The 16,964-nt window shown below is 47.5% G+C and overlaps 2 protein-coding genes across 5 annotated transcripts in view; one reads left to right on the top strand and one right to left on the bottom strand.

Annotated features, from left to right (window-relative positions):
* Positions 1 to 16,964, bottom strand: part of LOC117222521 (neo-calmodulin) — a 131,803-nt gene that overhangs the window by 29,007 nt on the left and 85,832 nt on the right. Inside the window, exon 3 of one of the 4 annotated variants that reach the window (XM_076521202.1) lies at positions 16,029 to 16,070. The exons of the other annotated variants lie outside the window; for them this stretch is intronic. Coding sequence (XP_076377317.1) covers positions 16,029 to 16,070 — 42 coding nt within the window. The remainder of the gene's footprint in view (positions 1 to 16,028; positions 16,071 to 16,964) is intronic. 4 annotated transcript variants of the gene reach the window in all.
* TpnCIIb (troponin C type IIb) lies at positions 753 to 8,381 on the top strand. Its single transcript, XM_076521207.1, has 5 exons — positions 753 to 882; positions 1,351 to 1,369; positions 3,552 to 3,695; positions 7,292 to 7,540; positions 8,069 to 8,381. Exons 1-5 carry the CDS (start codon positions 880 to 882, stop codon positions 8,095 to 8,097), a joined length of 444 nt encoding a protein of 147 aa, XP_076377322.1. The 5' UTR covers positions 753 to 879; the 3' UTR covers positions 8,098 to 8,381.

The raw sequence follows: 16,964 nt of genomic DNA, 5'->3' as shown, positions 1-16,964 counted from the left end.
CTTTCATGCGAAGAAAGTCTCGTGTCTATTAATATCTAATCACTTTTTTAAACCCTTCTCAAAAAGTTTAAATTGTTTTAATACTGCGAAATTCGTACACGGATCATAACATTTAATTTTCTGTCATATCTCCAAAACGAGTTTTCAGATTAATTAATATCACATTATGAATTTTCGAATTTTATCTTCACCGTGACGTCCTCTGACACATAATTATTTAAAACAGCTAATATTTTCGATTCTGAATCTTCGAACGGCTATCAATAGATCGCAGATTTTATGCATCTCTACTAAAAATCAATAAGCCAAATGCAAGACTAAAAAAAAACGTTAAAAGAAGATAAGATCATTGTTGCATTATTTTCGACTGATCACGATCGTTAAAAGAGAAAAGGATACTTTTCACCTAATTCAAACTCTTTACAATGAACTCGGACGATCTTCGTCTCGCACAAAGATCCGCGGCCTATATCAACAAATCTCTGCTCGAGAATTGTTTGGCCGTGTAATACCTGAAAAATGTGATTTCGGCGAGGATAAACGGGTTGCCGGGCCGGCGCGCGGCTCCGCGGCCGGTTAAAGAGACCGAGAAGCCGAGGGCGGTTCTTTGACAGCCGGCCTTGAATCGAGCCCGTTGGTTAACCGTTTCCACGGAGAACCGTAGCATTATAGCACGAACGCGAGCTGGCGTCGGCTCATGCTGCGAGGAGAGCTGTGAATTTCGACAGCTCGCAGGAAGGGACGCGAGAAGAGAGACGGCTCTTCTCCCCTTCCACGCGTGCCGGCTAAGCTTATAAAAGATATATCCAGCGCGGATAAGCCGTTAGTGAGAGAGAACCGAGAGACACGTCGTAGTTCCGCGGCGAGGAAAGCCGGAAGATGGTTAGTTCCACGTTTCGTACCGTCGCTCGCAACGTTTCGTACCGAGAACGTACAGAAAATCTGCCTATCTCTCTCCGTCTCTCTGTAGCCCGATTAAACAGACTTTGTCGACGGGATCGCGTCACGGATTTGCCGGACGCTCGGAAAGTGGGGCAGGAGATTCGCGTAGCGATCATTTTTTTGTGGATAGTGAGAGGCGAACGCTATCCGCGCAACGGGCGCCCAAAGGTCCGCGCGGTCCTCCGGCGACGATCGAGTAGAGCAATTTCCAGCTGAAACACGGCGTCGCGTCGGTTCGTTCGTTCGTTCGTCCGTAAAAAGAGAGAAAAAAGAAACGAAAAAAAGAGAACGTCGACAGAGTCTAATGACGGCCGTTTCCAGAGGAACTGATAAAAGTGTCGCGCGCGCGCACCGCGCCCCACGGTCCGGAACTGGGTCGCAAACTGAGAGTTGTTGTTTCTGTTTCAGGACGAGGAACAAGTGAAAAGTGAGTAGCCGATGACGGAGAGGACGGGCCGGAACCGTCGCCGCGTGCAAATAGAATCCGCTTCTGGCTTCTGCTTCATCGGTCTCGGCCCGCGTCAACAAGTACGATGGCCGGTGTTCCTTCTCCTCGGAAGGAAGGAAGGAAGGAAGCGACGGAGGGAATGTCGCGAGCTCTTTGAAATTTGGGTCGCGCGACCGATGTGTACCTCACGGTGCTAGATGCGACCGGGACGACATCAAAGACCGGCCGAACCCCGGCGCGTGGTTGCTCATTAAGATTTGTCGCGGCGACGCGGGGCCATCCTCGATCACGATCCGCTGCCAAATCGCATCGCGGCCCGATTCGATTTATCGCCGGCACGGCCAGCATCCCCGTTCCCAGGCTCCTCCGTTCCATGGGAGAAGCTCGCGTTGCGCAATCCGACTCGCAATCGCAAAATAAACCGCGGATCGACTAGCCCGGCCCGTTATATTAATACACGCGCCGCTCGGGCACGTGTAAATAAATCCTACGCCGGCGTCGCGACGCCTCGCAGCAATAACGCAGATACTACTTTTCCATCGTTTGCCGCGATTTACGAAATTCCATTCGATAGCAATGTCTCTCCAACTGACGCGCAGATTCTTGACATAACCTTGGCAATTTGGGAAAAGGAGATACGATTATTCGAGCCTCGCGGTTCGTTTTTATAGTTACGAATTGTCGAGAACTGTAGAAACGAGCTGCAAGGCTCGGATAATCGTATCTCTTTTTCCCAAATTGTCTATTTTCGTTTACAAGCTACAGAAAAATTGGGCAGAATTTACTGAATTGAAAAGCGAATTGTTTGATTTAGTTTTCAATTACGATTATAATCACTTGCGCGATAAATTGTCGTCCGAATTTGAATCGTTTGTTGCACAAGTTATTGTAATCATAGTTGCATCGCGTACGGTGTCGCTTTTATCGGTAAAGTAAGAAGAAGTTTCACACAATAGAATCAGGAACGGTGTAAGTCGTTTCGTTTTGCTTGCATTAGTACAAGAACAGAATTGCGACAGTTATCGTAGAGATCTTTTCAACTGATCCAGAAAATACCGCGTTTCTTTCGACAATTAACCCTTCGAGGACAAATCTCGACATAATAATGACACCAGGACTGTACGCACATCTTGTTGCAAAAATAGCAAACGCATAATTTAACTAATAATTTCACGTTTAAGTTCTCGGATATTTTTAGCAAGAGTAATCATAACATTTAGAAAAAATCGATCTACACTCGCATTCCAATTTACCCGGAAATCCATCTTACTAGTCTCAGTAACTGGTCCAAAATTTTGCTATCGACCTAGGGGGACCAGTTACTGAGTGAAAAAAATTCATTTTAGTGTTCGGTAGAGATGAAGTTATCACATGCCCTCAGACTCCCAAAAATTCGAAAAATGAATTCCACTAGTCTCAGTAACTGGTCCAAAATTTTGCTATGGGCCTAGGTGGACCAGTTACTGAGACTAGTGGAATTGATTTCCGGGCAGATGACAAAAATCCCGAAAATGAATTCTACTAGTCTCAGTAACTGGTCCAAAATTTTGCTATCGACCGAGGTGGACCAGTTACTGAGACTAGTGGGATGGATTTTCGGACAGATTCCAAAAATCAGGAAAACCAATCCTACTAGTCTCAGTAACTGGTCCCACTACATAGATAGCAAAATTTTAGACCAGTTACTGAGACTAGTGGAATTGATTTTCCAGATTTTTGTGATCTGTCCGATAATGAATCCCACCAGTCTCAGTAACTGGTCCACCTAAGTCGATAGCAAAATTTTGGACCAGATACTGAGACTAGTAAGATGGATTTCCTGATAGATTGGAGTGCCAGTGTAGATCGACTGTCCATTTTAGTGGACAATTTTGGAAAAGGAGATACGATTATTCGAAACTTGCGGTGCGTTTTTATAGTCTCAAATTTTCAACAACCATAAGAACGAGCTGCAGTGCTCGAATAATCGTATCACCTCTTCCCAAATTGTCCATTTTTCTGCACAATCTGAGCGTCAGTTCGGGAGACATTACTGTAATATATAATATAGTAAAAATGTTGGTCGTTCTACAGCAAGCTCCTGTCTTCTCGCGGCAACAAAATCGACGTTCATTTGCCGGCTGAGACACGATACTACTACCAAATCGCTTGTGTTTTACAGTGCTCAGGAGGGCTTTCTCCATGTTCGACTCGGCGAAGTCGGGCCGCATCGAAAAGGAAAAAGTGAGGACGATTCTGAACACCCTGGGGCACACTTTCGACGATCACGAGCTCGAGGTGATTCTGAAGCAGGAGGACGAGGAAGGTGCGTTATATCCGATGGTGCTATTAAGAGATAATCGTCGATCGTTCCCGCCGCGGGGCCAGCGATTGCTCCTCGCGTAACAATTTTTGGATCGATGGAGGACGGACGGTTCGATCGAGCGACCGAACTCGGGCCCGAATAATTCATGCGGTAATGAGTGGAAGCAACGGGAGCCGGACACACACCGACGCGAAAACTTTCCTAAAGTTTTGCCGAAGGTAGCCCCGGGTGGCCGTTCGAGTTTCATTTCAATCGATCCGCGCGAGTGCCTACGGTTGCCGAGCATGCACAAGCGAACGGGCCGGGCCGCGTTTCCCAGCCCGAACGGAGCGAGCGAGCGACGCCAATCGAAATCGAAACGACCCGATATCTCGGCCCTGCTCTCCATTATGGTCTCGGGACTAGATCGAATCAGTGATCCGCGAGATACAGCGCCGACATGATCCGCGCCGCGGGATTTCCGGCGACCGGGCTTTCAAAAAGAAGAATGGCACCCTACAGGATCTAGCCGGAGATATCCGAGCGCGCCGGCTCCTTTTTACCGTGAAAAAGAATTAGGTCGGGCTAGAGAGAGCCTCTCTGCTCGCTCCTGTCTCTCTCCCTTTCTCTCTAGCTATCTCCTCGCATACTTTCCTCTCCCCGTATTCCGGCCCGGTTCACCGTGTATCGACTGCGAGAGCCTGCACCCTCTGGCACGAGTCGCGCGTCAGACGCGGCCGCCGTCAAAGAGCTTCTCACCCACGCGATCCACGCCGCTGAGAAGATTAAAACCGGTTCACCCGTTAATTTGAAAGCTCGGGTTAGTCGAGCAGAGCCCGGCCCGTCTCGCCCGTTATTAATCCAGCTGACGGTAAAAGGGCTACTGCTCCAGTCGTACCCCTCGAGGCACTTCATCTCTCCCTCGGCTTGTTAACCAGCCTGCCGATTTACTCGATTTTTAAGCCGACCAGTTCTTTTTTCTTTTTTGTTCTTTTTTCTTTTTGTACTTTTCGAGAAACATTGGGTCTTCCGGTGCTCGCCAGTGGGGCTCGTCGATCGTACATTCGAGGCATTCGGTGTGAAAACAATATAAGCCGGTCTGTGCTCGGAAGCTAAAACGACAAACGAAGTGTTTGTTCATCGATTTTATACGATATAATTGGAACCGAGGTTTTTTGATATCGCCAAATATTTTTGTCGCTTGGCTTACGAATTACCATTAAAATGCGATAATCGATTGTCGGATATTCTTGTCGAGGAAAAAACAGGTAGACTTGCAGCAGAGAAATGTTGTTTCTATGAGGAATTTTTTGTCGATTTTTGCCGATTTCCGTCGATTCAACGGACGAAGTTTTATAATGCAATCGAATGTTCTTTTATTGCCCGGCAATAAATTAGAATAAAAATGCAGTCGATTATTGGATATTCTTATTGAGAAAGAAGCAGAATTACAGTGGGAAAACTTTCTATGTAGTTTTTAGGAAGAATTCGCGTTTCTTGCAATGAAAAGGGAGAGTACGTGTGAAACAATGCAACCTATCGTCGACGAACCGTTCGTTCTACTGTATTTGGACACATTAACACGAAATTATTTAGAATTTAATTTCTAATCCATAAAAATTTCTCAAATTTATTAAGACTCGCAAGGGGTAAGAATGTTGAAACAGTAATCGATGCCATAACATAACTTTGCTTTGCAAGTATAATTTAACCCTTCGCACTCACCCTTGGCCACATATATTTAATAAATTTGTTTATATTCAAAGAATTGTTAAAAGTGTAGTTATTATACGAGCGAGTAAATTGACTTTCATATGCAAACAATATAAAAATAATACAGTACTGGAAGAACTATCTTAGTCTCGAAGTTAAAACAGCTTCGAGTGCAAAGGGTTAATCAATCCAAAATTCTTTAAATCCATGAAATTTTAAGACGTTTTCTAAATACTCGGGAGAACATTCCCGATTCGTTAATTTTTTGATAACCGCAGAGAATCGCGTTCACACGCCGCTTGCACCGCAGAACGACCGTAAATTCGAGTTAAGACGTTTTCGCGCCGAATGCCTCTCAATTTCATCGTTCGGCGAACACTGAATCAAAGTCCCGAGTTCGCGAGTTTCCGTGAGGACCGTTCGCGACTCATATTTCTGAGTCGGGCGGGGTTAAAGGTGGCTCGTGCGGCTCGGAATTACCGGGTCCGCAGTTCCGCCGCGACACGTATATCGTTTCCTAAGAAACGCGGATCGAACAGCTCTAGCCGGCACGTCCGGACCGGATAGGTTCGAGGGCGGTGCATTTAAGGATGACGTTGATCAGTGACACGTCCAGCCGGAATTAGCGTAAGCCCTTGAAGTCGTTTCTCGGAATCGAGACGTCCCCTCCCACCCTTTCTCTCTCTCTACCTCGGCGTTGTTGTCGGGTCGCTTTGTCGAGTTGCATTATTATGCAGATATTGTCCTGGTGGCCTGCCGATCGAACTCGCTTCGGGTATTCCGGTCAGCGTCGACACGGATCCAGCTATCCAACGGGAGAGAGTCGAGCTGGTGCGGCGGTCGCCGGTGTTTCCGTCCGCCGATCCCCTTTTCCCGGCGAGACCGTGTTTTCGCCGTTATCAATTTCGAAATTTCTCTATTCTTGAAAATTCTCAACGCTGCGGCGTTGCGTAAACGGGACCGCTTGGAACGCTACCAAGTATATTGTCCTCCTAGTGTTTTCCTATCGGCAAAAAACCGGCGCGGCGCGAAAGGGAAACGGGGAAAGGAGCCGCCGAACGGGGCCGGAGTTGTTTACACCGACTCGCCGCACAGGGGGCTGCAAACCCTTTCGTCACGTCCGAAATTATTTTAAGGTTATTACAAGATTGATATTGAATTGATTAATATTGTCGAGTCAAAAGTATATACTGATATTAAAAAATATCGAAATGACTTCGATCGTTTGTTACAGATGCTTTGTTTCTGAAATTTTATGTAGCAAAATTTGTTGAGAAATGGAAACTGATGAACTTCTGTTCGATACATTTTGTTGCCAGATCGTCGGAAATGTGTGAGAAGTCGCTGAAAAGTTCGTTTCAGTCGCATTTGTAAGAATTGCATTGCATCAATTTTGCAGAACTTAAAGACAGTCGTCTGAAGGCACTTGAAATTTGCGTGTTTCTCTTCGACATTGTCTAAGCTTTCACATGAAACAAGTTCCGCGTCTGACACTTCTAAACATCTCTTTGAAACCCTTCTGAAAGTTTAAATTCTTTAAATATTGCTGCGTACATAAATTAATAGAATCATTGGGACTAATTAAATACTGAAAATAAGCCTATCAATATGTATATAAAACATTAATTAAAATTAGGACATTAATTATTTCCGATTTTTGTCATTAGCGCGACGCCCCCGCGTATATAATTATTTAAAATGGCTAATATTTTGGATCTTGAAGCTTTGAAGCGTTATCAATAAATGTATGCCAAAGTTTTATCGAAATGTAATACCTGAAAAATTTCATTTTGGAAACGATAAACGGGTTTGCAGAGTTTCCAGTCCTCTCTCTCTCTCTCTCTCTCTCTCTCTCTCTCTCTCTCCTCGAAGTGGATTTTAATCGGGCCCGGTTTGATTTTCAGGCAGCGGCAAATTGAATTTCGACTCGTTCTACCGGGTGGCGTCCCACTTCCAAGAGGAGGACGACGAGGCGCTGCAGAAGGAGCTCAAGGAGGCTTTCAGGCTGTACGACAAGGAGGGCAACGGATATATTCCCACCAGCTCTCTCAGAGAGATCCTAGCAGCCCTCGACGATCAGATAACGCCCGATCAAATGGACGGCATGATCGCTGAAATTGATACCGACGGATCCGGCACTGTTGACTTTGACGGTAGCTATCTTTCCCCGCTTTGCTCACGCGGCTGAGATCTCGCCTTCGAATCTTCCGTTCTCGCCTCGATACCTCCGCGTGTCCCTCTTGAGATAAACAACCGACTCCCACGCTTCGTTCGCCCGCGTTTTAAAAGTAATCGAAAAATAAGGGGGCCGCGACGACGATTTTGCGAACAGTTTTCGAATTTCCAAACCCGGCATACGTTGCCAGCATTTGCCCGAGCGCGCGCGCGCGCACGTGCGAGGGCTTGATTAAACCTCGAACGTCTTAATACCGGTCTTTGAAAGCTCCTCTGAAAAAGCTCGGAGGCCGCGCATAAAGGGGCAAGGACGACCTACTTGCTCCGCAGGAGAAACATTCGTCGCGGAATGAAAAGGGTGCTCAACCCCCTCCGCCCCCTCCCCACCACCCTCTCGTAATCTTCGGGATCTTGGTCGATCCGGGTAGGGTCGCGAGCGTAATAGCTCCGACGTGGAATTGTCGGAACCGGTCTCCTAACTGCGTCTGCTTTCTTTCATCCCGCAGAGTTCATGGAAATGATGACCGGCGATTAAACGCAAGAAGACCGCGAACGCCACGTGGGAGAGAAAGCGAGAGAAAGAGAGGGAGATAGAGAGAGAGGGTGAGAAAGAGAGAAGAATAGGAAGAAGAAGAACCTTGCATTTTCCATTCTACTTCTACGGAACCGACTTCGATCGACCAAGACAGCAGCAGCGACGCTTCGCAACGGATCGAAGTAGCACAGGGAACCGTCCTTCATTTCATTTGTACATTTGTTTGCGCCACGTTTGTAACGACACCGTCGATTAAGCACACGATTAAACGTCATCTTAACCGATCCGGCCGTTTCATTCGCCGAAAGGAGACCCGCCGCGGGGATTAATAACGGGCACCCATCGATCGAGGCTCGATCCGACGCAAGTTATGGCCGCCGGGCCCGGAATCGACGGCCCACCATTATTCTCGGCGTCGCGCGATCAATTCGACGACGAGCGACCCGTGTCCTCGCCGCTTGCCGGAAGCTGCGCGATTCCGCGAATCAATCCGGCCGCGATCCGCCCGGAGGATCAACCCTAACGACGATCTCGGCTCGAAAATCCATCGCGCATTGTCTGTCAATCTCGCCGATTCCCCCGAACCCGGCCGCCTGTCACTCGATAGAGCGCCGGGGAAGTAGGGAAGTTGCATGGGATATTAATCGAGGATCTCACCGATGAATCGCCGAGGGTGCAGGTCGCGGGGTGGTGGCGGGCGCCCTGATTCCGCGGAGGCCACCGATTCGATCAACCCGGGCATCGACTCGCGGCTTGCTTCGAGGCTAGGCGCTGTAGGTTCGCCGATACGTCGATAGACAGTGACACCGTTTAACGGCACCCTGCGGACGCGTTAAATAAAATCGAAGCCGCGGACGTCTTTTTGCCACCCTCGACCCTCACCTATTTCCGAAAGTTTCGTCGCCGGATCGCGACGAGACGAAGGAGACGCGCGGGAGAGATCTTTCTCGATCTCCGGACAAAGATTCCGGCCAAAACGGCGCCGAAACGGGACAATTTTACATGCGGCGTTTCTTTGTCGTGGACAACGAAACAGCGGCGTTCCTTTTCTGTTAACTAACTGGACACACGACGGTGTCAAGGTTGCTTTAGCCGTTACTAGACCGAGGATCTTCGTTGAAATGTTTTAACCGAGGCAGCTTGCAATCTAAAGGTTCATTCTATCGAAGGAAGATTATTATCGTTATTATTATATTTAGACCGCGGATTTGACGCATTTATGACAAAAATAGGTAGATCGAACGACTGACGCTGTTACAAAAATTTTCTCGATTCGATTGTGTTATTTATAACGCGTTCAAATCATGCGAGATGTAATTAACGCTAGATTTACGGAGCACGAGAAACAGCTGATTTCTATTAGTTTATTCCGAGTATTATTCCGAGAGTTTATTCTGACTATTATTCTGATTTATTACTCTGAAATAAGACGTTTATTCTAATTTTTAAGAAGCGTTACTGTAACATTTGCCGCAAGTAACGTATCAATTGAACAAACAACTCGTAAACGTGTCTTTACGATCAGAATAATCGTAAATTAAAAAATCAGCAACATTTTGACGGGTTCCGCGAATCCAGTGTTAATTATCTACGCGTTTTCTGTTCCTTACAACGGGTGTGCAACATTTCTAATTCGCGCGAACAGCGCGCAATCCTATCGAATAAATAACTAATAAATGTTGAAGAATCAGTGACCCGTCATTTCGACGGGTTCCGCGAACCAGACGTTAACGAATATGATTCAACCAAGATCGAAATAACGGCTGTTGTAAGGCGATCAAAGGCAGTAAAGCGGCTCGCATGACTTAGAGCGCGCGCGCCCGATGGCCGGCAATCCGGTAACAGCGACGATCGTAAATCGTCATTCGCGCGGCATCCGAAGGAAGCGGAATCGGGCCTCTGTAGTCATTAATATTTCCAAAGGCTGCATGCATAACGGTAGAGGGATTACCGTGGCTCTAACGACTTTCTATTAGAGGGCACAGTGGCGCCGCCTCTGCCGGCGACGCGGCCGACGGTTCCCGCGAAAGTGCAGTTCCAGCCAATAAGTCCGGGATCCTCGAGGCGGGAATTGTCTCGGGAAGATCGGCCCGAAACGGGTGAACGAGAGAGAATCCCGAGCGAGATCCTGCGACGACCCCTGGAACGGGGATCACCCCATTTTCTCCTTTCGCCCGCCTCCATTCTTCCACGCTGCCTTCCCCGTCCCCGTCCTCCTCCGTCCCGCGGTTACGGCTCCGGGCTCGGTCCCGGCCGTTTCACCCACTCAAGTTTTCGTCCGAGCGTTCGCGAGCTAGATCCGGAAGCCGCTTCCGAAGGATCAATAATTGGGGCCGACCGCGACCGCCCTTGAAAAGCTATAGCCCGCCGGTTGGTGAACGCCGGGATTGATACGTCGTAAAAGCGCGCCGCGGATTCCTCGGATCATCGGATCATCGCCGCGGACACGGGGGATTCCGATCGTTGATCGCCCGCCCCGGATCGCGGGATCTTCGGATCCTCGGGATCGAGGACTTCGTTCTCCAAGAAAATCGAATTTCAGAAGTCGCGTCGCGTCCGGGGAGACCGATCGCCTTTTTACCGCCGCGCGAACGCGCCGCGCTCGTTCCGGACACGATCTCCTCGCAGAGTTTTGCTCGCGAGTTTTCTTCGACCCGGCCTGGAACCGGCGACCCCGTGCCCGGGCCTCGCCTCGGGGCTCCGCGAGCAAACGGGAGCGTGTCGCCGCTGCAGGGAACGCGAAAGCCGCGCGCGGTCTTGTCGCGCGCCGCGGAAGAGAGCTTGTTACGCGGCGAAACAAAAGGGACGCGGGGTGTACACCCGGTGAAGAGCAATTACGATAATTGCGACCTGGATTGTTCGGCTTTAGAACGGCGACGTCGAGCGGCCTGAAATCCGCGCCCAGCGAGACGAACTTTCGCGCTTCGGTCGCCGATCGTGGAACCTGGAGACCCCGCCGTCGACAATAGGGTCGAGGCGGACCCGGCGAGCTCGCTCGACGTTTCGGACGAGACAGATTAAAGTCCGGCATCGAGCCTCGGCGTTCGTCGGCGAAGGATCAAGGTCGCCGAAGGTCGAGCAAATGTCGCGGGCTGAGAGCATCGGAACGACGACGGCGGACAATCGGGCTGAATAAACATGGAGGAGAACCGTAACCTTGGAACGTGTCACTGCACCTGCGACGCAGGGTCTAGAAGCGGCTGGATACGATTAATAATTAAAGCAATGGCTACGACAACACCGACCATCAGGGTGCAGCCGGGCTATCGATCGTCCTCCTCAACCCGAACCATCCTCAACCCGAACTTACTCTGCTTTCCCCACTACATTCGCAGGCTCTCTCTCCCTCTCTCTATCTCGCTGTCTCCCTCTCTCGCTCGCTGTGACCGTTCTCTCTCTCTCTCTCTTATCGCTTTTATATCCGACGACTACTCGTCAGAAGGGTGCTCCGAGCGAGGGGCCTAAGATGCCATTCACCCGGACTCTCTTCAGTTAATTCGCGATCCGGAGGCTTTTTCGGGCCGTTTGTTCTCCGGAGTGGCCCGTTTGTACCGAAAACGGAGCCGGTCGCTTGTGTATTTCACTGACCGAGAGAGAAAGAGAGAGAGAGAGAGAAAGAGAGAGGAAAGAGTCCCACTCCCGGTTCTCCCGGAACGATTGATCGACCGTCGCCGAACGAAACTCGCGACGCAGCGGGCATCGATGCCTCCCCTGCGAACACTATAGCTCACGCGAAATTATCTTCCATCCGTATTCACGGTTCCATCCTCCTGGGCTGCCTCATCAGCCAGGAAACTGGTACCAAGCAGCCTCGACGCTGAGGCAGCGTCGTCGTTTGTATCCAAAGAACGTCGTTTCGCAATCTGCGAACCGTGTAGCGACGTTAGAGCTAAGTTTATGGAGATTGCGGCTTACCCGGGTATCTAATGTATCAACGTGGCACGATTTTTGAATGTGCCGTTCGCAGCACGATTCTGAACAGCTTCGTCCTTAGGCACTGTTACCGGGAGCTGTTACTTTCGAGCTTTATGGCGGCCGAGCTTGCGAAAGTGTGCGACCTCGTCGTGGAAGCGCTCGAAGGTTCTTTCGAAATGTTCGAGGTTAAATCGTCGAATGAGAGAATCGTCAAGTTCCAAAATTGCTCTCAGCCAAAAGAGTAACGAAATTAATACTTTCACTTGCTGCCACAGTCGACAAAATTGCTTCTGTCCACCGGCATTACAGTAAATTCTCTCCAATTGTCGCTCAGGTTTGGTACGAAAATTGACTATTTGGGAGAAGGAGATACGATTATTCGAGTCTCGTGGATCTTTTTTATCGTCGTTGACAATCGGCGACTAGAAACGAGTCGCAAGGCTAGAATAGTTGGATCTCCTATTCCCAAATAGTGCATTTTTGTTTAAAAGCTGAGCAACAATTCTGGAGAATTTATTGTACCTCGTTTTCTGACATTGCAAGAGCAGTTAGCGTTGTCGGTGTTATATCTGGTTAGTTTTTTCACAATTGTGACGATTCTTACATTCTATCGTTTCTCCATTTTATTCCATCATTAATCCACAATTAAATATCTAACCATTGATCCATCGGCTTATCCTTTTTATATCAGAAAGTACAAATACAAGAATTTGTTCGAAAGAACAATCAAATTACAGAAACACAGATAATGTGTTAAGTCAAACGCAAATAATTCTAACCCCGACATAATATTATATTTCATGGAGAGTAAAGTGCATACTTACTCTCCTAAGTGCATACTTACTCGAAAGAACTCTGTGAAGAGAAAGATTGGCGTGACTCTTTTGTGACAGACAAGCCACAAATGAGTGCACAGTAATTCAGAAACCGATTAAATGAGAAACAGCGTCGCGGAAGCTCTTTACTTCTCTAAAAATTAATAATTTATGTAATATTCCTTTTCAAATAATTCTATATTATTATCGCTGTCGCAGTAAGACGTTATCCCAACATTTATCAACGTTAGGCTAACAGAAAGGATCGTCATAACTTTTCGCCCCGTGAACACAGTGTTTCGTCCAACTCGAAGCTACGAAAACAATGTCTATACAAGAACTGTCTATTATAAAAAAAAGTATCTCACGTAGTACTATCAATTTCCACATTCGTACAATGCCGGAGGATATTTCAGGGTCATCTCGATTCTCTTAAATCGGGCCATGCATTTTCTTATTCGCATTACGCGAGCCCGCTCAGACGAAACACTCTGTGCATTAGAGAAGCTGGCCGCGGTGGCCAGGGCACGTCATCGTACCAGTTATGAACCTAGTATGAAAAGGTCGCGAAAACTTTGTACCGTAGCAAAGCGAGGCCGGCCGATTATTCGATTTCCCGGAGCGCGGCGCGGATCGCATTGCAGTCCGGGCGTAGTAAAGGGTCCTGGAAAAGGATTCCGGTAATTAATATGCAAAGCCGCGGGGAGCCGGTGCGGGCGAAGGAAACGATGACTGTGGAAGCCGAGACGGGAATAAATTACGAGGCTGGTGCGAGCGAGCGAGAGCGCAGCTTTGATCCGCGGACCGTGGAACGAAGCTGTCCCGGTGACGGAGGCTTTCGTGCCGCGGGCCTCTTTGTATGCGCGGCCGGCTAAATCCCTTTAAGAGAGCAATTTTGCGGCGCGCCGAATTAAAAGAAATCTTCCGCGGCCGGCGCAAAAGAACAGCGTCGTCGACCGGGACGCCGGTTTTTTTCTTTTTCACTCCGACGGCGTAGTCGCGCGCGATTCGCCGCCGCGATCGCGGGCTCCGCGGGGGTACGGAACCTCGGATCGAACGGTCTCCCGCACCCACCGGAGGAGAATTACGACTCGGTTTCCGGGGCCGTGGCCGGGTCTGCTCGGCGGCGGCGGCGCGTAAATAACGATAACGTCGCGCAAACAACGCTCGCTCTTGTCGAGCAGCTCGGCGTCGCCAAGTCTGCGAACTTCCGTCTCTCCTCTCGGCACGGGGCAAGGCTGCCCCCTTCTCCCCCCTCTCCCACCCTCCTCAAACCCCCACGGTTTTCTCGCGGTTCGAACGCGTGGCACGACGCCTGTACTTACTCTCTGCTCCTCGAGCAACAATCACTGCGAACTGTGTCGAGAGAAGTCGAAGAAGAAGAGAAGTAGGTGACCAGAAGAAAGAGAAAAGTAAAGAAAAAGGATGCACAGAGCTAACGTCACGCAACAAACCATGCAAGACTAGCGAGAGGCTGTGGCAGGGGTGGCTGCTTTCGACGAATACATTGGGAGAAGAGCGTCGGATTATGGTGATGTCTCCCCTAATTGACGGATTGCGCACAGAAATGGAGAATTTGGGAAGAGGAGACAAGATTAAAAGAGCCTTGCGTCTCGTTTTTATAGTTGTTCACGATCGATGACCATAAGAAAACGAGCCACAAGGCTGGCACAATCGTATCTCCTCTTACAATATTGTCCACATTTGACAATGTCTGGGGACAATCTGTGCGTCAATTAGGGAGACATTGTTGTACGTCGGGATCGTTCGACTTTCGAACATTGCCGTGCGATCGTGTCCCGGGTTCAGGCGACATTTTCTTCGAAATAATAACAAATTATAAACGAAATTAATATCTCGATAAATCGTTCGAATAATTTCGCTAATGAAATATTCGTTATTTCTTGTTTGCAAATGGAATGTCATTTTTCACTCGATTGTAGGTGAAAAGCAATATAATTCCGATAATGAAATATTTGTTATTCATTATCTGTAAATAAAATATTATTTTTCACTGGAATATAGGCGAAAAGCAATATTTTATAGCAACAAGTGATATTTTTGTTTCGTTCGTTGTGCGATAAGTATTAATTTCCATTTATCGTTATTATAGAACTCGCGTTCTTCTTCGTGAACTCAATGATATCGTTTAAAGAGCATTATTTATACAAAAATAAGTAACAAATAATAAGCAATTAAATGACAACTAACAAGTAACAATTAAAATTATACAATATAAAAATATATTTAAATCGTATTAAATCGTATGTATATATATCATATAAAATTGTATACAAAATTGTATACAAACAAGAAATAAATTGCACTATTCAGAACAATTACTTTAGATCTACGCATATAAACGATAAATAATTACGTCGTTCATTTAAACAGCCGGATAACAAATAATTTCCCATCTGACCGACTATTCGAGCGAATATATTTTTACTCGATCGAGACGCGAGATTCGTGCGGTGTTTTATGTTTTATTGGCCACGGTGTTTCGTCGCGGAAAAATCGTTCGCGCGCGGCAATGTTTGAAGAGGAAACGAGCTCGACGGCTCGTCGACGGTGTGCTAGAGATGATGAGGGCTCGTTGGGGGGACTAGGACAGGGCGGTGCGTGTGGGTGGCATGCCTCATTCAGCATTCCTGCGTTCTCGCGCGTCGGATAACCGAGACAGTGGGCTGTGCATGCACCGTTAACGGGACCGTGCGCTACCGTTTCACGTTCCTTCGTCAAAAGGGCTAACGATGTCGACGGCCGACGGTTCTACAGTGTCGTGTCAGTCCGCGATAAAGCGTCGGTCGGTTGATCGAGGGTGTCGGGTCGGTCCATTGGTGTCGCTCTCAACGCTAATGGTGTGGGCGATCGTGATCGGTAACGCATCAACGGCGCATAGAACGCCTTGTTTATTCGAGCCGTTGATTATCCCGAGCAGCGGTAACGCGAGAAACGCGGCCGCATATGTCCTCTACGCATATCTACGCACGAGCAAAATAAGATGGTCTTCTAAGATTGATCTAAATTTCTAGCTATGTATGTATTACAATATTGATATACGTATATATATTATGTATATATATATATGAGAATTTAGTTACAATTATAATAATATCGATGTCTTGGCTAAATAGTAATAGCTAAAATGTTACACTAGTTTCTCAGCTATATGTGGATTATGTCAATTTTGTTATGTACCTGGCTCAGGCTTCTAAAGCTACTTGTACTGGCGCTGCGGGCCTGTAAACACAAGTACAGTACAGGTCACCAATCACCACACAACACTGCAGTTGGAAAAGTACAAAATAGAGATACAGGTATAGTCAGTATAAACAGATACAGTAATGTCTCTCTAATCGACGCTCCGATTGTCCACAGAAATAAACAATTTGGAAAGATGAGATATGATTATTCGAGCCTTGCGGTTCGTTTTTATAGTTACGAATTGTCAACAATTATAAAAACGAGCCGCAAGACTCGAATCTCCTCTTCCCGAATTGTCCATTTTTCTGCACAATCCGAGCGTCAGTATGGGAGACATTACTGTAGATAGACAGACAGATAGATGGATAGACAGAAAGGTAAAAATATAGAAAGATAGAAAGATAGATAGAAAGATAAAAAGATAGATAGATAGGAAGATAGATAGATAGGAAAAGATAGATAGATAGAAAGGTAGATAGATAAATAGACAGAGATGGTCATCAGTAACAGAATCGAGCGTGGAGATAGATTGGAAGATAGATAGATAGGAAGATAGATAGATAGAAAGGTAGATAGATAAATAGACAGAGATGGTCATCAGTAACAGAATCGAGCGTGGAGATAGATTGGAAGGCTGAACTGCAATCGTCGAAAGCGCCATAAGCTCGCCTCATTCGTTGAAATTCTATACAGAAATCCTTCCTCGACCCAAGGTCTCTTCGAGACATCTTCGAGATTTCTTCCTCGAAATTTCAATTCCACAAAAATCCTCGGACAAGATATCTAGATTGCACCGAGGCACTGATTTCTGTACAAATTTACAAGAGATTAGGCGAGCACGAGCACGCAACTTCGAGCGACAGCGAACCGCGAGAACGTTGTACAATCGCTCGCATAAATGTTCGTCCACTTACCGCACTCGGTTCGTCT

The sequence above is a fragment of the Megalopta genalis genome, chromosome 4, assembly GCF_051020955.1.
Source record: "Megalopta genalis isolate 19385.01 chromosome 4, iyMegGena1_principal, whole genome shotgun sequence".
Lineage (NCBI taxonomy): Eukaryota > Metazoa > Arthropoda > Insecta > Hymenoptera > Halictidae > Megalopta > Megalopta genalis.
The sequence above is the reverse complement of the archived record's forward strand: the minus strand, read 5'-3'. Positions and strand labels throughout refer to the sequence as shown.